Source organism: Symphalangus syndactylus, chromosome 14 (genome assembly GCF_028878055.3).
Source record: "Symphalangus syndactylus isolate Jambi chromosome 14, NHGRI_mSymSyn1-v2.1_pri, whole genome shotgun sequence".
Classification (NCBI taxonomy): Eukaryota; Metazoa; Chordata; class Mammalia; order Primates; family Hylobatidae; genus Symphalangus; species Symphalangus syndactylus.
This window is the reverse complement of record NC_072436.2, coordinates 63995472-64014737: the sequence shown is the minus strand read 5'-3', so window position 1 is coordinate 64014737 and position 19266 is coordinate 63995472. Positions and strand designations below refer to the sequence as shown.

The 19266-nt window shown below is 41.1% G+C and overlaps 1 protein-coding gene and 1 pseudogene across 5 annotated transcripts in view; one reads left to right on the top strand and one right to left on the bottom strand.

Moving 5' to 3' along the window:
• Positions 1-19266, bottom strand: part of ULK2 (unc-51 like autophagy activating kinase 2) — a 104160-nt gene that overhangs the window by 64813 nt on the left and 20081 nt on the right. For 3 of the 5 annotated variants that reach the window (XR_010115635.1, XM_063617737.1, XM_063617739.1), the window contains exons 4-11: positions 18054-18086; positions 17688-17724; positions 11518-11691; positions 10097-10170; positions 7920-8021; positions 6329-6387; positions 5221-5277; positions 3341-3423 (exon numbers count right to left, since the gene is read on the bottom strand). Coding sequence is in view for 4 of the 5 variants with exons in the window: in XM_063617737.1 (XP_063473807.1) it covers positions 3341-3423; positions 5221-5277; positions 6329-6387; positions 7920-8021; positions 10097-10170; positions 11518-11691; positions 17688-17724; positions 18054-18086 (619 nt within the window). In the remaining variant the exon portion in view is untranslated. The remainder of the gene's footprint in view (positions 1-3340; positions 3424-5220; positions 5278-6328; positions 6388-7919; positions 8022-10096; positions 10171-11517; positions 11692-17687; positions 17725-18053; positions 18087-19266) is intronic. The other 2 variants (XM_063617738.1, XM_055243206.2) reach the window with 1 other exon arrangement.
• Positions 12867-12958, top strand: LOC129463299 (uncharacterized; annotated as a pseudogene).

Below are 19266 nucleotides of genomic sequence, written 5' to 3'. Positions count from 1 at the left end.
ACACAACAAGACGCTATACATGTTTTTCACCTTTCTTCTCCTCACTTCTTAAAAAGAGATAAGACTGCATAAAGCAATCGTTAACACTGCACTGTTGAGATTACAACATAGACATAATATGAGACAATAACAGCACAAAGGGAAGAGCGAATGGAGCCATATTAAGGGAACAAAGCTTCTATATTTTAATGGAATTCAACTAGTTTTTTGTTTTTTTTTTTTTTGGAGATAGAGTCTTGCTTTGTCGCCCAGGCTGGAGGACTGCAGTGGCGCGATCTTGGCTCACTGCAAGCTCCGCCTCCCGGGTTCATGCCATTCTCCTGCCTCAGCCTCTCGAGTAGCTGGGACTACAGGCGCCCGCCAACATGCCCAGCTAGTTTTTTTGGTATTTTTAGTAGAGACAGGATTTCACTGTGTTACCCAGGATGGTCTTGGTCTCCTGACCTCGTGATCTGCCCACCTCAGCCTCCCAAAGTGCTGGGATTACAGGTCTGAGCCACCACGCCCGGCCTCAACTAGTATCTATATAAAGTAGACTGTGATAAATTAAGATGCATACTGTAATCCCTAGAGCAATCATTAAAAAAAATAATAAATAGTACAAAAAAGCCAGAACACTCAATGAAAGAATTTAAATGGCACACTAGAAAATAATCTATTTTGACTAGGAACAATGGCTCATACCTGTAATCCCAGCACTTTGGGAGGCTAAGGCAAGAAGATTTCTTGAAGCCAGGAGTTCGAGAATAGCCCTGGCAATTTTTTGAGACCCTATCCCTACAAAAGGGTAAAAAAATTAGCCGACTGGGCAGCGCCCGCTGGCTCATGCCTGTAATCTCAGCACTTTGGGAGGCCAAGGCAGGTGGATCACCTGAGGCCAGGAGTTCAAGATAAGCCTGACCAACATGGCAAAAACCCATCTCTACTAAAAAAAAAAAAAAAAAAAATACAAAAATTAGGCTGAGCGTGGTGGCTTACGCCTGTAATCCCACCACTTTGGGAGACCAAGGCAGGTGGATCATGAGGTCAGGAGTTCAAGATCAGCCTGACCGACATGGTGAAACCCCATCTCTACTAAAAATACAAAAATTAGCCGGGCATAGTGGCATGTGCCTGTAATCCCAGCTACTCAGAAGGCTAAGGCAGGAGAATCGCTTGAACCCAGGAGACGGAGGTTGTAGTGAGCTGACATTGCGCCACTGCACTCCAGCCTGGGTGACAGAGCAAGACTCCGTCTCAAAAATACAAACAAGCAAAAAAAATTAGCCAGGCACGGTGACGGGCACTTGTAATCCCAGCTACTTGGGAGGCTGAGGCAGGAGAATAGCTTGAACCTGGGAGATGGAAGTTGCAGTGAGCCGAGATCACGCCACTGCACTCCAGCCTGGGCAACAAGAGCAAAACTTCATCTCGAAAAAAACAAAACAAAACAGGCCGGGCATGGTGGCTCATGTCTGTAATCCCAGCACTTTGGGAGACTGAGGTGGGCGGGTCACAAGGTCAGGAGTTCAAGACCAGCCTGGACAAGATGGTGAAACCCTGTCTCTACTAAAAATATAAAAAATTAGCTGGACATGGTGGCGGGCTCCTGTAATCCCAGCTACTCAGGAGGCTGAGGCAGGAGAATTGCCTGAACCCAGGAGGCGGATGTTGCAGTGAGCCAAGATTGCGCCACTGCATTCCAGCCTGGGCGACAGAGCGAGACTCCGTCTCAAAAACAAAACAAAATAAAACAAAACAAAAAATTAGCCAACTGTGGTGGTGCAGGCTTGTAGTCCCAGCTACTAAGGAAGCTGAGGCGGGAGAATCACTTGCACCCAGGAGTCCAAGGATGCAGTGAGCTACGGTCACACCACTGCATTCCGGTCCAGCCTGGGTAACAGAGTGAGGCCTTTTCTCAAATAAAGGAAAAAAAGAAAGAAAATAATCTATTTAATAAATATTGCTGGGCACTGTGGCTCACATTTGTAATCTCAGCATTTTGGCAGGCCAAGGTCGGTAGATCACTTGAGCCCAGGAGTTTGAGACCAGCCTGGGCAACATGACGAAACCCTGTCTCTACAAAAGAATACAAAAATTAGCCAGAGGTGGTGGTGTACATCTGTAGTCCCAGGTACTGGGGAGGCTGAGGTGGGAGGATCACCTGAGCCTGGGGAAGTCAAGGCTGCAGTGAGCCATGATCGTACCATTACACTCCAGCCTGGGTGACAGAGTAAAACCCTGCCTCAAAAAAAAAAAAAAAAATACATACATACATAAATAAATAAATAAATAAATAATAAATAAATCCAGGCTGACAACTCCCCAATCTGTCCCCAGTCTAGACTTTTCTGAAATTCAAGTGCACTTCTCACATTGACACTTAGATATCCAATGGTTATCTTAAATTTAACACGTCCAACAGAAACTCCTCATCTTGTCCCCATAGCCCGCTCTATCCATACAGTCTTTCCCTTTACTGTAACCGACAACATCCTTTCAGCTGCTCAGGCCAAAAACCTTGGAGTCATCCTTGAGTCTTCTTTCTCACACCCTCATATTCAATCCGTCAGTGAATGCTGTTGCCTCTACCACCAGAAAGACTTCTTACCACCTCCACTACTATTACCCTAGTCAAAGCTACACTCATCTCTCACCTGGGTAACGACAAGAGTCTCCTGATTAGTCTCCCGGCTTCTGCTCTTCCCCTTATATCCACAGTCTATTCTCAAGCAGCAGCCAGCTTGATCCTTTTTAAAAACATTAGTCACATCACTTTTCTTCCACTCAAAACCCTCTAAATGACTCCCATCACATTTTGTGGAAAAGCCCAAGTCTTCAACTGGCCTTCTAGTTGTTCCTCAAGCTTACAGGCATGCTCCCAGCCCTAAGCATTTATATTGGCTGTTCACTCTGCTTAAAAAGCTCTTCCCACAGATATCCACATGGCTCATTCTCATTTCATGTCAAGTCTTTTTTCAAATGTCACTTTCTCAGTAAGGTCTTCACTGACTACCTTATTTAAAATTTCAATCCCCACCCCCACCCCTACCCCCACTTCTTTATTCCCATAATACTTAGCAACTTCTAATATAATATGTAATTATGGTTTTTAATTTGTTTATTGTCTCTCTCTACCACTAGAATATATGTTACATGAGCAGAGTGATTTTATTACTCTATCTCCCATACCTAGAACATAGTAATAAGCACTCAATAAATATTTACGAAACTAGTGAAGGAAATAAACCAAAAGAAAAGTGAAACTGACTTTAATTTTCTGAAATCTCTATTTTTTAAATCTTTCAGCATATATAACAATAAAATTAGAAAACATGCAAAAGTTAAAACTATTTCTTACCAAAGTCCATTCTATCTTTTTGGTTTCTCTGAAGCAAACCCAAAAGGAGATTGGCCAAATAAGGTGATGTTTCTCTGGGAATACTGGGGGAAAGGAAAAACACAACCACCTGAGTGATAAGTTTATATATATAAACATTAACTTTTGCCTTCCATATAGTAAACTAAAACGTATATGCGGTTTCACAAATACCGATACATTTATACCAAGAAGACCATGTAAGAGTCATCTAAAGAAGGAAAAAAAGCCAGGTGCTGTGGCTCACACCTGTAATCCCAGCACTTTGGGAGGCCGAGACAGGCAGATCATGAGGTCAGGAGATCGAGACCATCCTGACTAACACGATGAAACCCCGTCTCTACTAAAAATAGAAAAAAAAAAAAATTAGCTGGGCATGGTGGCGGGCGCCTGTAGTCCCAGCTACTTGGGAGGCTGAGGCAGGAGAACGGCATGGACCTGGGAGGTGGAGCGTGCAGTGAGCCGAGATCATGTCATGGTACTCCAGGCTGGGCGACAGAGTGAGACTTCATCTCAAAAAAAAAAAAAGAAGGAAAAAAAAGCACTAAATTGCCTTTGAGAAACGGCATCAAATTGAGAAGATTCCTGTATTGTGCTTGCTGTTGTTTTGAGTATCTGTAGGAGTAAGGCACCTCAAAAGCCCAATGTTGAGTTTTAGCATAGCTTCAATCTTGCACTAATAGTTGCTATAATGTTCTCTATTACAAAATAGCCACCTCCATTTCTGTCTGGAAAGGGGCAGCACTTAAATACAAGTGAGAACTAATACAACTTCCTAATATCCAATATGAAAACAACAAGCAATAGGAAAATGAGTTAAGTAATAGCAGTACACAATTCAAAGAATAAGAATTACAAAAAGATATTAAACAGGCTGGGCATGGTGTCTCACGCGTGTAATCTCAGCACTTTGGGGGGCCAAGGCGGGTGGATCACTTGAGGTCAGGAGTTCAAGACCAGCCTGAACAACATGGTGAAATCCTGCCTCCACTAAAAATACAAAAATTGGCCGGGTGTGGTAGCCTGCCTGTAGTCCTAACTACCTGGGAGGCTGAGGCAGGAGAATGGCTTGAAACTGGGAGGTGGACGTTGCAGTGAGCCAAGATCGTGCCATTGCACTCCAGCCTGGCAACAGAACAAGACTCCGTCTCAAAAAAAAAAAAAAAGAAAAAGATATTAAACAAATACAAAGAAGCCAAACTCACTAATAAAGAGAATAATGCAAATTAAATTAATAGCTAACTGGTCCTCATGCATTTGTGCGGCATCAAATCCACTAACATTCCGTGTTGGTAAAAATGAGGGAAAAGGAGCAGTCTTCTATCTTGCTGTATTCACTGGGACAGCCTATTTGGAAAGTGTATCTTTTGGTCTGACAATTCCATTTCTAGGAGTCCACCCTAACAAAATGCACACATACACAAAGGTGTACACACACATACATACGTACACACACACACACACTTCACTAGAGCCTGTTTGCAGTAACCAAAAAATGAAAACAGGGATCTGATTAAATAAAATAATGTGCATCTATGGGACTCTCTGTGGCATTTAAAAGCATACAGTGGCAGGTGCAGTTGAGCCCCGGGTCACCAAGATGTCATTCCCAAAGTATACTCCATCGCGCCTGGCCACTCTGCCCCTGACATCTCAACCCGGCCAAATACGACATATCTCTGGAAACCCAACGGGCACAAGTCGAGCAGCTGGCCATAAGAGCCTGGCTGAAACAGAGTACCTGCTTCAGTACAACAACCCCAACAGCAGAGGGCTCATCGAAGATCCTGCCTTGATTCATTGGACCTATGCAAGATCAGCAAATGTCTATCCTAATTTCAGACCCACTCCTAAAAACTCACTCTTGGGCGCTCTGTGTGGATTTGGGCCCCTCTTCTTCTGGCATTATGTTTTCAAAACTGACATGGATAGAAAAGAAAAACTTATCTGTGAAGGAAAATTGGATCAAACATTTAACCTCTCATATTAAGTCTGTCAATGATGACTATATGTACTCCTCCCTAAATAGTCTATTAATCATTAAAAAAACAAACAAAAAAAAGCATACAGTTGGCCAGGTATGGTGGCTCATGCCTGTAATCCCAGCACTTTGGGAGGATGAGGCGGGGGGATCACTTGAGGTCAGGAGTTCAAGACCAGCCTGGCCAACATGGTGAAACTCCGTGTCCACTAAAAAAAAAAAAAAAAAAAAAATACAAAAATTAGCCAGGCGTGGTGGTGGGTGCCTACAGTCCCCGCTACTAGGAAGGCTGAAGCAGCAGAATCGCTTGAACTTGGGAGGGGGAGGCTGCAGTGAGCCGAGATCGTGCCACTGCACTCCAGCCTGGGCGACAGAGCAAGACTCTGTCTCAAAAAAAAAAAAAAAAGCATACAGTGGCTGTCCACATCCTGCTGCGGAACATCATCTGTGATGTGCTACAAAGTAAAAAACAAAACGACGCTGCAAACAACTTACAAAATATGATGTAATTTGTCTTAAACTATGCATGTGTATAAATACATACATAAACAAGCACTCATCTCAAGATACAAGTTCAAGAGAAAAAAAAAAAAAGGAAAACAAGCACTCAAACACGTATAAAGAATGCCCAAAAAACTATGAAGAAAGAGACACAGCAACCTCTTGTTACCCCTAAAGAGAGCAAAGCTGGGGGGAATTCACTTCCTACTTTACGCGTATCTATTCTGTCCACATTACCCTCCCCACAAGGAACACTGTAACTTCCATATATTTTTCTTTTAAATTTGGATTTTAAAAAAGAAAGAAAAGAGTACAGCACTACACAGACACCTATGATGTGCCAGCAATTTTCTAATTTGTTGTAACAAATGCTTTCACATTATCAACTGAAAAAGAATTAAAAAATGAGAATACATAAAACACGAACAGTTCAAATAAACAACACTGTATTCACAAATAGTAAAACCCAGTGTAATCTAAACACATACCTAGGCATTAAGCTCCTGTTTTTTTCATAAAACATCCTTAAGTCTTGAGGACTACTGGCCTATTAAAAAAAAAAAAAAAAGGTTTAATTTCCTAAACAACGGGGGAAAACTTTCAAATCATATGATTGACACTCATATGCTTTTTTTTTAAGGGATTGAGGGAGTGGGAGTTTCAAGGAAGGGACTGAGAGGGAAGGAGGGAAAGTACGAGGGAGGAGGAAAGGAAAGGGAGATGATGCTCATACTCTTGCTACAGAACATAGATTCTCAACTTGAAAGCCACGGATTGCTGAAGGACCCATAACTGGTCATTAGGAACTCATAAAACCTGTGACACTGTGTGAGAATTCTGTACATCTGAGTATAATGTACCTTTTCTGAGGTCAGACTCTGAGAGAAGCCTGAAACTTAGAATAGATTAAGGGCCACTATTCTGAAGGTTACATGGCCTGCCCAATAGGTACATTATTGTTGGGTAAAATTCAGGTGTACTTTACCTTAGAACCCTGAAGGAATTCAAAGAAAAGAACTATGTATACTGCTACTATTCAGTCTCTCCACAGCAACAAATAGCTGATAACAACAGCTGATGAATTAGTGAAGCCTCCTCTACATGCAAACTAGACTAAGAAATGAAAAGTGTTTAACCTGGCTGTGTTACTAATTTTCTTTTTTCTTTTTTTTTGAGACGGAGTTTCGCTCTTGTTGCCCAGGCTGGAGTGCAATGGCGCGATCTCGGCTCACCGCAACCTCCGCCTCCCAGGTTCAAGCAATTCTCCTGCCTCAGCCTCCCTAGTAGCTGGGATTACAGGCATGTGCCACCACGGCCAGCTAATTTTGTATTTTTAGTAGAGACGGGGTTTCTCCATGTTGGTCAGGCTGGTCTCGAAGTCCTGATCTCAGGTGATCTGCCTGCCTCGGCCTCCCAAAGTGCTGAGATTACAGGCGTGAGCCACCGCGCCGAGCCGTCACTAATTTTCTTAATACTATCTTGGGCAAATATTTTCACTTTGTTCCAGTTTTCAAATTCAAAGATCTTCTTTGTAACATAAGAAATTATAACACGGCAATATGAACTCAAGAGAAATCATCTTGATTATACTCTACAGGGTCACTTTTTGGCAGGATGTTGGGGGAGAGGAGGAGAAGACAGACCCATAATAATTTCCATAAAGTGTATATAATTACCTCCCTCTCACCTAGCAGTGTCGGGAATAGAGAGCTAGAGATGGTTTCCAGAGATCTCCCCAGACCAGCCCCAGCCCTCATGTGGATTCCAGGATCCCAAAACCAGGCTAACCAGGAAGCTCTGGTGTCACCATTCACACCCATTTCCCACCAGGCTGTTAGCCCCGAACCCAACATACAACAGACTTCATGCCCAGTCCAACTACAAAGGGCAGGCAGATAAAAGGGGAAAACCAAAAGACGTTCTGACTCACTAAAGCAGTTCTTGCCTATAACAGAATCAAAGTAAGTCACAGAGGAGCCAAAAACACTGCTTTCAAAGTATTCTTCATTTTACAAATCAAACGCAACTATAAAATGACAAGATCCCAAAACTGAGGACATAAGAAAAAAGTCAGCGTACCTGAAAAGGTGGTTTTCCAACTAGGCATTGGTATATCACTGTTCCTATGCTCCACAAGTCAGCCTTAGCATCATAATGTTGAGACATAATAACCTCAGGAGCCTGGAAACAGAGAAATTTAAGGGGCATGCAGTACGTTATTTACATAATTAATATGCACATATTAACTGGTAAAGGTGACACTCCTAACAAACTACCAGAATAAAACAATACCCTATGATAGTTCTCTAATCAAATAATAAGGCAATGAACTTACAACATATTATATATTGAGATTTACTAGTAAATCTCAAAATCAATGTTGCATGAAAAGAGGCAAGTTATAGAAACAAATGTTTCAACTGATTATGATGGACACATGAAGTACAGTGAGAGGGCCGAAATAATAATGAAAAATACACACCATAGGACATGGTATATAAAATACATACCACAGGACAGAGGTTCCCTCAGGTGTGTGAGAGGAGCAGAGGAGGAAATGGAATCAGGGAGAGGTACAAAAGGAACTTGAGCTGTCTCCAAAATATTTTTCTTTTCTTTTTTTTTTTTTTTTTTTTGAGAATGAGTCTCACTGTGTCACCCAGGCTGGAGTGCAGTGGCGTGATCTCGGCTCACTGCAACCTCCACCTCCTGGGTTCAAGCGACTCTCCTGTCTCAGCCTCCCGAGTAGCTAGGATTACATGCACCTGCAACCATGCCCAGTTAATTTTTTATATTTTTAGTAGAGACGGGGTTTCAACATGTTGGCCAGGCTGGTCTCGAACTCCTGACCTCGTGATCCTCCCACCGTGGCCCCCCAAAGTGCTGGGATTACAGGCATGAGCCACCATGCCCAGCCTATTTTATTTCTTTCAAAAACAAGATCAAGACAAACATGGCAAAATGTTAACTTTGTGAAATATGGATGGTGGGTACATAGGTGTTTGCTATATTATTCCCTATGTTTTTTGTAATCTGAATACTTTTATAGTAATAGAAAAACTATGATGCAAAACCCCACACAATACTAAAAATTGTCCTAAGGGCAAAACCATTTCTCTGCTGCTTTGTTACAGGTATTTTCCCACCTCTCATCAAATTTTGCGTTTTAAATAAACCATTAATCAGGACAAATATTAAACAGAAACGGAAAATATACTTAAAGATAGTTTTATTTCTCAGAGGTAACATTTCCTTTTAACTTTACTTCTTTGTGGAAATGGGGTCTTGCTGTGTTCACAGGCTGGCCATGAACTCCTGGGCTTCAGAGGTCCTCCTGCCTCAGCCTCCCAAGTAGCTGGGACTAAAGGCACGCATCACTACACCCAGCTCAGGCATAACATTTTTATTTATTTTCCCTAGTAAATTTCTTATTAAGTCAATATCCTTTAATAATCAGCCAAAGCACTCTAACCTCAAGGCTAAACTAATTTTCTACTCAAGAAGTACAAAGTAATTTTAAAATTCATATAAAATTATAAAATTTATTATATATAAGCAGTATAAATCTAATAAAAATTTTTTTGAAATTTGATTACTAGTTCAAAGTTGATTTTAGTTTAGAGAAATTTTGAATTTAATAGAAATCTATTTTAAATTTAGAACTGAAACAGGTACAATTATTTCACATAATTCTGAAGCTCTAGAATTAAGGTATTTCCAGACTTAATACTGCACATTACTTTAGAAGTTTCATAGCCTAACCCTATAATACATGATGACATCTATTTGAGAGGATAAAGGGGAAAGCTGAGATAGTTCAGCTGTGTGAGGCTAATGGAAAAAACATCTATAACATAGGGATCCTGTCAAGAGAGTTAACATGCAAAAGATGAGCACATCCTACAGCTGAAGAAGTGCTCCTAGAAGGTGTTTTTTAAAGCACTCCTAGTATTATACATTATGTACAGCATGACTACCCTTGATTAATTTTTATTTTCAACTTAACAGATTTGTCTCATAACTAATCTTTTTTAAAAAATAAAAACAAATGGGCAAAAATGACTTACTTTTATAGTCCACTATGCTAAGGCAAAAGATGTCTGTATTATAGCATTATTAGTAATATAATTAACATTAGTAATAACAACTTGGACTATATGTAAAATCACATCTTATTTGGAAGCAAGCATTATATTTAAATTCCAATGCTTATGGAGCCATGCTTTAAACACACAAGGATGCAAAGACTCACTCACCATGTACATTGGGGATCCACACAGTGTTGCAGCCATCATGTTACTATGTAGGTAACGAGCAAAACCAAAATCCGCTATTTCACAAAACAGAAAGTAGAAAAGCAAATTATATCTTCGCTCATACCTAACATATATCATATGATTCTTCAAGACACAATAAGGCACAAAGGACTGTGAAAAATAAACAGCTTATTGAATAAGACTATCCACCAAAGAAAAAAGTACCTACCTTGATTTCAACAAGCTAAAAATAGTAGTAATCGTCAACTGTACAACTCACTGCTCTGCCAGATTTGTAACCAAGGTGCACGAAACTTTGCAAGTGAAAATGCTAATTCTAGTAAGTAGCTCATTAATACAGTTTTCACTAAATATCAATACCAGATGGAGAATGTGAACAATTATGTTTTTATTGTTTCAAATAATTCTGAGGTACTACTAAAAAAAACTGCCAAGGGCTAAACTAGATGGTCTCTGAGATCCCTATGTCAAAAGCCTAGGAACTGTAAAGAATCAGGGTTATGGCCAGGCGTGGTGGCTCACACCTATAATCCCAGCACTTTGGGAGGCTGAGGTGGGCGGATCACCTGAGGTCAGGAGTTCAAGACCAGCTTGGCCAACATGGTGAAACCCTGTCTCTACTAAAAAAAAAATACAAAAAAAATTAGCTGGGTGTGGTGGCACATGCCAGCTACTTGCGCATCCCAGCTACTTGGGAGGCTGAGACAGGAGAATCTCTTGAACCTGGGAGGCAGAGGTTATAGTGAGCCTAGATCGTGCCACAGCACTTCAGCCTGGTGACAGAGCGAGACTCCATCTCAAAAAAAAAGAATCAGCGTTATTAATTTGCTGCCAGTAACCACACCACATCAATTTTCCTCTCGAGAGACGCAGGTATTCATATTTAGAGCTCCTGATGTGGGCCTGTCAGCACTGCCTGAGACTTAGCAGAAACTGTCAATAATGTAAAGGATTCACCTATCTAACAGAACTCCACGATCTCAATAAAAATATCAAATTGCATCAATAAAATCCATCATTTGGCCAGGTGTGGAGGCTCACACCTGTAATCCCAGTACTTTCAGAGGTTGAAGTGGGCAGATCACCCGAGGTCAGGAGTTCAAGACCAGCCTGGCCAACATGGTGAAACCCTGTCTCTACTAAGAATATAAAATTTAGCTGGGCATAGTGGTGCATGCCTGTAATCCCAGCTACTCAGGAGGCTGAAGCAGGAGAATCGCTTGAACCCCGGAGGCGTAGGTTGCAGTGAGCCAAGATTGTGCCACTACACTCCAGCCTGAGCAACAGAGCGAGACTCCATCTCAAAAAAAAAAAAAAAAATCCATCATTCAACAAAGCTAAAGTTGTCTAAAAATAGTTTCAAAAATGTCCTTTCCATGACACAATACATGGTCATTTACCTATTTTGATGCGAATACCACTGATGCTTGATTTTCTGCGACTGGCATAGGACAGCAAGATGTTCTGTGGTTTGAGATCTCTGTGGATGATTCCTTTGCTGTGCAGAATTCGCATGGCAGCAGCAATCTGATGCAGAAACACTCTGATAGTATCTTCACTGAGAGTTCCTTTCACTGGTACAAAAGGAGTCACGTAAATATTTAAGCACACAAAATCAAATACCATCTGCATATTCCATCCACAGGACTAGGTCGTGAAGGAGAGCATGAAGGGAATGAGGAATTTGGATTCACATTTATTCATTTTTTTAACTTTAATAATTGAAATCTACGAAGAGATACCAGATTTCTCAAACCTGTAGTCCATCTGTTGTAAAGAGAACTGACTGGCACTTTCATCTTTTGTTTCACCTGTGTTTTTTGCTTTTCCCTTCCTGTTCTTACCACTGAAGGTGCCCACGTGACTGAACACCATATGTACTCAATAAATATGAATGTCCTTTACAAGCCAAAAGCTAAGTTCCTCTTCATATTAGTCAAATATCTGGAATAAATGTCCATATTTAATTCCAACCATTATGTGAGCACAAATTAAAAACAAGCAAAATCTTTGACCAGAGGGACCAGATACTACTGCTACCTGTACCTGTGAGGCATCTGTGTTCCTGCATCTACTCTGTCCTTTTATCTCCCACACCCCCGTCCCACTATCTTTCATAACTAAAAATACCTTAAGAATAAATGTTTTAACCTATTTCACCACTATAAAGAGGTGATATGAACATTATTTGAAAGTAGTGAGTCATTATTCTGTAAATTTTTTTTTTTTTTTGAGACAGAGTTTCACTCTGTCCCCCAGGCTGGAGTGCAGTGGCACAATCTCAGCTCACTGCAACCTCCGCCTCCTGGGTTCAAGAGATTCTCCTGCTTCAGCCTCCTGAGTAGCTGGGACTACAGGCATGTATCACCATGCCCAGCTAATTTTTCTGTTTTTGTAGAGACAGGGTTTCACCATGTTGGCCAGGCTGGTCTTGAACTCCTGACCTAAGTGAGGAGTGCCTCAGCCGCCCACAGTGCTGGGATTACACTGAGATTACACTGAGAGACATCGTGACCAGCCTATTCAGTAAATTCTACAGTATTTCTGTGTATGCCAGAGAATGTTGTGGTTAACAGCTTGATTTGAAGTCTAACTGCCTTCGTTCAACTCCTAGTTCTTCCACTTAATGTGTGACCCTTTTTAAAAGACAATCCCTCTGTGCCCACCTTCCTCATGTATAAAAGTTGATGAGAATAACTACATGAGTTGACATGATGATTAAATAAAACCCATTTAATAATGAAAACTTGTGCTCATTTCAGCAGCACATGTACTAAAATTGGAACAATACAGAGAAGATTAGCAAAAAATATTTATATTAAAAAAATTATGAAAACTTTAGAAAAAGGCTTTGCACATATTTCAATGTAGTAAGTATGCAAATAAGCTTATTACAGTGAGTCTAAAAGTCACAAGTGTAATTCCTTACCTACACTGAGGATTTAGTATCCACGTACCTATTTAAATTATTTGTGATGCATATCTGTCCGTATAATTCTTAGAGTATGTTCTATATAACCTTTCCATTTGTAAATAAGAGAGAAATAACATTAATACTTGGAACAAGTGAAATATTGTGGTTTTAAAATAATTTTAATGACCTGTCAAGTTTTACAAGTCCTTAACGTCTTCAAATAAAGTAAATCTTTATGGTTTAAAAATTATCAAATATGGCCCGGTGTGTGGCTCATGCCTGTAATCCCAGCACTTTGGGAGGTCATGGTGGATGGATTGCTTGAGCCCAGGAGTTTGAGATCAGCCTAGACAACATGATAAGACTTTGTCTCTACAAAAAAATAAAAAAGTAAGGCCAGGTATGGTGGCTCACACCTGTAATCCCAGCCCTTTGGGAGGCCAAGGTGGGCGCATCACCTGAGCTCAGGAGTCTGAGACCACCCTGGGTAACATGATGAAACCCCATCTCTACTAAAATACAAAAAATTAGCCAGGCATGGTGGCACATGTCTATAGTCCAGCTACTTGGGAGGCTGAGGCATGAGAACCACTTGAGCCAGGGAGGCAAAGGTTGCAGTGAGCCGAGATCATGCCATTGCACTCCAGCTTAGACTACAGAGATGCCATCTCAAATAAATAAATACAATTAAAAATTAAAACTAAAAGAAATTTTTGGGGACTGGGCACGGTGGCTCACACCTGTAATCCCAGCACTTTGAGAGGCCAAGGCGGGTGGATCATGAGGTCAGGAGTTTGAAACCAGCCTGGCCAGCATGGTGAAATGCTGTCTCTACTAAAAATACAAAAATTAGCCCAGCATGGTGGCGCACGCCTGTAGTCCCAGCTACTCGGGAGGCTGAGGCAGGAGAATAGTCTGAACCCAGGAGGTGGACGTTGCAGTGAGCTGAGATCTTGCCACTGCACTCCAGCCTGGGCAACAGAGCAAGACTCCATCTCAAAAAAAAAAAAAAATCATCCTTCGGAGATGAACACTGTTAAAAATTTGATGTGCATTTTTCCAGCTCTACTTTCTGGCAGATGCTAATATATATATTATCGCATATTAGTGGGGAGGTCAAATCAACAACTAGAACTTTATTTTTGTAATGTTTTATTAAATTACATTGTGGCAATTGAAATGGATGGTATATTTAAAATTTATTTTGGCCGGGCGCGGTGGCTCACACCTGTAATCCCAACACTTTGGGAGGCCGAGGAGGGTGGATCACCTGAGGTCAGGAGTTCAAAACCAACCTGGCCAACATGGCAAAATCCCGTCTCTACTAAAAATATGAAATTAGCCAGGCACAGTGGCAGGTGCCTGTAACATACTCGGGAGGCTGAGGCAGGAGAATGGCTTGAAACCGGGTGGCAGAGGTTGCAGTGAGCCAAGATCGCACCACTGCACTCCAGCCTGGGCGACAGAGTGAGACTCCATCTCAAAAAGGAAAAAAAAAAAAAGAAAGACAATGTAAAAGGTGTTTGTTTCAAAGAGCAAATTAAAGGACTAAATGACCCTATTGTGACACAATGACATTCAACCTTCTAGACATTCCAGACCTTCTAGACATTCCAGACCTTCTAGACCCGTGCTCTCTAACAGGAATATAAGGTGGCCACACATCAAACTTTCCGTTTTCTAGTGGCCAGATTTTAAAAAGTGAAAAGAAAGAGATATAATATATTTAACCCAATATATCCAAAATATTACCATTTCAACTTGTAATAAATATTTTTATTTTTTATTTATTTTTTTTTGAGACGGAGTCTCGCTCTGTCGCCCAGGCTGGAGTGCAGTGGCACAATCTCGGCTCACTGCAAGCTCCGCCTCCCGGGTTCACGCCATTCTGCCTCAGCCTCTCCGAGTAGCTGGGACTACAGGCTCCCGCCACCACGCCCGGCTAATTTTTTGTATTTTTTAGTAGAGACGGGGTTTCACCGTGGTCTCGAACTCCTGACCTCGTGATCCGCCCGCCTCAGCCTCCCAAAGTGCTGGGATTACAAGCGTGAGCCACTGCGCCCGGCAATAAATATTTTTAAATTAATGAGATTTAATCATTCCTTCTGATGAAGTATTCAAAATCTGTTGTGCATTTTACACTTACAGCACATCTTGATTCTGACTAGCCACACTTCAACAGCGCAATGTGGTCAGTGGCTACTATACTGGGCAGTGCAGCTCTCAATAATTCCTCTAAGGACCAGAATTTCTTTCATATGTCTTTAAAGTGCTTTCATACTACAAAGGATTCCCTTAAGGACTGCGGCAGAGAAAGATCAGGGAGAAGTTAAAAAACCAAAATCCTACAGCAGTATAAGTAAACACTAGTGCTAGAACCATGCTTGCCTGGCTGACTCCAACATTCAAGCTATTAAGCTCTTCACTATTCAGTCTCCTAACAATATTGCTTTAGAATATCAAACACAAGAGTTCAACAAAACTGTTCTAATAGTGCTTCTATGGGTGAATAATAGTTCTGTTAATGAGACTGATATTCTCTCTCTTTTTTTTTAACAACATGTTCTCTAGAAAAGAAAAAACTGATATTCTAAGGAGGGTGGTGTCAACTGATACTCTAATGAGGGCTGTAAGCTGGTGTCACTCAGTCTGACGCCAGGTAGAAAAGTGCTTCATCAGGAACGCTAAGGATGTCAAGAAAGGCAGAGCAGGGTGCTTTCCAGCTTCAACTCCTTTCCAACAGCAGTGAATGAAAGTGTCTGTCTCACTGCATTCTATCTATGATTAACATTTTGAAATCTGTTTACTAAATTGACAGTTTTTTTTTTTTTTAACTACCAAATTCAGGACAATGGCTGCCTCTAGGGAAAGGACAGGAATGGGGCTGCAGAAAGGCTTACAGGGAGCTTCAACTGTATTTATAATTTTTTTTTTTTTTTTGAGACAGAGCCTTGCTCTGTAGCCCAGGCTGGAGTAAAATGGTGTGACCTCAGCTCACTGCAACCTCCGCTACCTGGGTCCAAGAGATTCTCCTGCCCCAGCCTCCCAAGCAGCTAGGACTACAGGAGTGCATCACCATGCCCAGCTACATTTTGTATTTTTAGTACAGACAAGAGTTTCACCATGTTGGACAGGATGGTCTCGAACTCCTGGCCTCAAGTGATCCATCCACCTCGGCCTCCCAAAGTGCTGGGATTATAGGCTAGAGCCACCACGCCCAGCCTATAATTCCCTTGTAATGGTGGTGGGGGGTACACGTACTGGTATTCTTTACACTTTTCTCCACACAGCTTCTGAATGTTAGCAATATTCTATATTATTCTATATATCTATGTTATCTTTTGTAAACTGTCCACAGTGCTTTTACCATCAACTGCCATAATCTATTTTTTTTTTTCTGAGATGGGAGTTTCTATCTTGTTGCCCAGGCTGGAGTGCAATGGCATGATCTCAGCTCACTGCAACCTCTGCCTCCTGGGTTCAAGTGATTCTCCTGCCTCAGCCTCCCAAGTAGCTGGGATTACAGGCATGTGCCACCCAGCTAATTTTGTATTCTTAGTAGAGATGAGGTTTCTCCATGTTGATCAGGCTGGTCTCGAACTCCCCACCTCAGGTGATCCGCCCACCTCAGCCTCACAAAGTGCTAGGATTACAGGCGTGAGCCACCGCACCCGGCCGCCGTAACCTATTTATAGGTTGAATATTTTAACCTTTTACTGTCTTTTTGCATATTCCCCTTGCATCTTTTAAGGGGTGAACGAGTACATACTGGCTTCACTGGCCAGGTGCGGTGGCTCAGGCCTGTAATCTCAGCACTTTGGGAGGCCGAGGCGGGCAGATCACGAGCAGTTCAAGACCAGCCTGATCAACACGGTGAAACCCTGTCTCTACTAAAAATACAAAAATTAGCTGGGCATGGAGGCATGCACCTGTAATCCCAATTACTCAGGAGGCTGAGGCAGGAGAATCACTTGAACCCAGGAGGCGGAGGTTGCAGTGAGCCGAGAATGCACCACTGCACTGCAGCCTGGGCGACAGAGTGAGACTTCATCTCCCCCCTCCAAAAAAAAAAAAGGAAAAAGAAAATACTCTGAAGGCACACAATTTGATCTGAATGCTTCATATCCTACATGTATGCATTTTGGGTTCAGAATTTCAAGCACCATCTAATACTAAAATCTTACTTCTGTACCACAAAATAATTTAAATGTTACCTTTAATGCCTTATAATTTTTGTTGCCTTTTTTTAATTGCAAGAAATATTCACATAAATACATTCTTGGATATATTTTTCCACTATAATTTTTTAATTTTGAAAGAAACGAAACAGACTAAAACTCAGTCAAGCCTTTTGAAGGAGAGGAATTCTATCGGGTTTCTCCTCTCCTGGGGATAGGACCATCTCTCAAACACTGTCAGAGAGAGACACACAAAAAGGTAACTACTTATATACAAGTAAAGTTTAGGAACAAAACCACAAACAACAACAACAACAACAGGTCTGCAAAGTGACCACAAGTCAAACAAATACACAAATATTTATTGAATGTTTCTACATAAGAGCAGAAAATGGGTAGTGTATTTCAAAAGTACCTCTTAGGATTAAACAGGCTGCAGCACTATCTTTACTGAACACTGACACACACACACAGTTACCTTGCAAATAATCTGCGAGGTCTCCACCATTGCAATACTGACATAGAAAAGAGAAAGTAATGAAAATAAGGACAGTGATTCAAGATTAATTCAATCCATTCGCAATTGTGATTAAAAAATCATTTGTATATAATGTCATGTAAATATAGCCTAAAAACATTATTATAGATTCAAAATTTTTAAAATTTTATATTCCTCGAGTAGAATCTGGATCACTGAATCAACTTTATTAATACAAAAATTCAAATAATCTACTACCAATTTTAAAGTTCATATTAATCAAAAAGGATTTGAAATATGCAGATTCATGCTAGAATCTAAAAAAAAAAAAATTTGAAATTAAACAGAAGTTTGTATACTACCTACCTCCATCACCAAAAAGACAGAGTTGGGTAATTCCTGAAAAGTAAACATATTAAATATCATTTAGAGAAAAATTAAACACAAAATTTAAAGATAATGATAGTTAAAAATACCATACTTGTTCATTATTAAAACTGGTAAAATGAAATCACAAAATCTTTTAGAAGTGAAATTAGGCCCAGGCGCGGTGGCTCACGCTTATAATCCCAGCACTTTGGGAGGCCGAAGCAGGCGGATCACGAGGTCAGGAGATCGAGACCACGGTGAAACCCCGTCTCTACTAAAAATACAAAAAAAATTAGCCAGGCGTGGTGGCGGGCGCCTGTAGTCCCAGCTACTCGGAGAGGCTGAGGCAGGAGAATGGCGTGAACCCAGGAGGCAGAGCTTACAGTGAGCCGAGATTGCGCCACTGCACTCCAGCCTGGGTGACAGAGCAAGACTCCGTCTCCAAAAAAAAAAGAAAGTGAAATTAAAATTCCCAACACAATGATGTAATTATCTCCTCTACAAAGCCAAATCAAGTTTTGGTAACACTAACGTAGTCATCAAGAAGTAAAATTTTGTTTACAGAACTAACTAGAGAAATATTCATCTTTTGGTTACGATTGACCTAAAACAACAGATCTAGGACAAAAAGCATGGTAAATTTACAAGGGGGAAAAAGGAAGGATTCTTTGGTCCTTGGGGAAAGTTTCACTTTGAAAAGTTTATGATTCGGAGCAGTAAAACAGCATAATCCTCCCTAGCAACACTATATGCACAATCTGATTTCTGGAATATATGACGCAGGATGCCTGGTTTTTTGTTTTTCTGATTTTTATGTTTATTTGGGGCAATCGCATTATCAGCAATCGGTGGCAAAGGGAAATGTTTTATCACATTATCAACACGTTCCAAAATGTTGAGGAAATCAATTGAGGGCTCTTAAAAAGTCTCTCAAATCCATATAGCTCCAGGTCTGCTGTTGATTAAGTAACTCAAAGACTGATTAGCTGGCTCTTAACGGCAATTTTTATAACGATAACTAAATTTTAGATTGAACTTCCCTGTGGCTTAACTTGAGCCAGTGTGCAAATGTGATTCAAAATATAGCTTTTGGCCAGGTGCGGTGGCTCACATCTGTAATCCCAGCACTTTGGGAGGCTGAGGCGGGCAGATCATGAGGTCAGGAGATCGAGACCATCCTGGCTAATACAGTGAAACCCCATCTCTACTA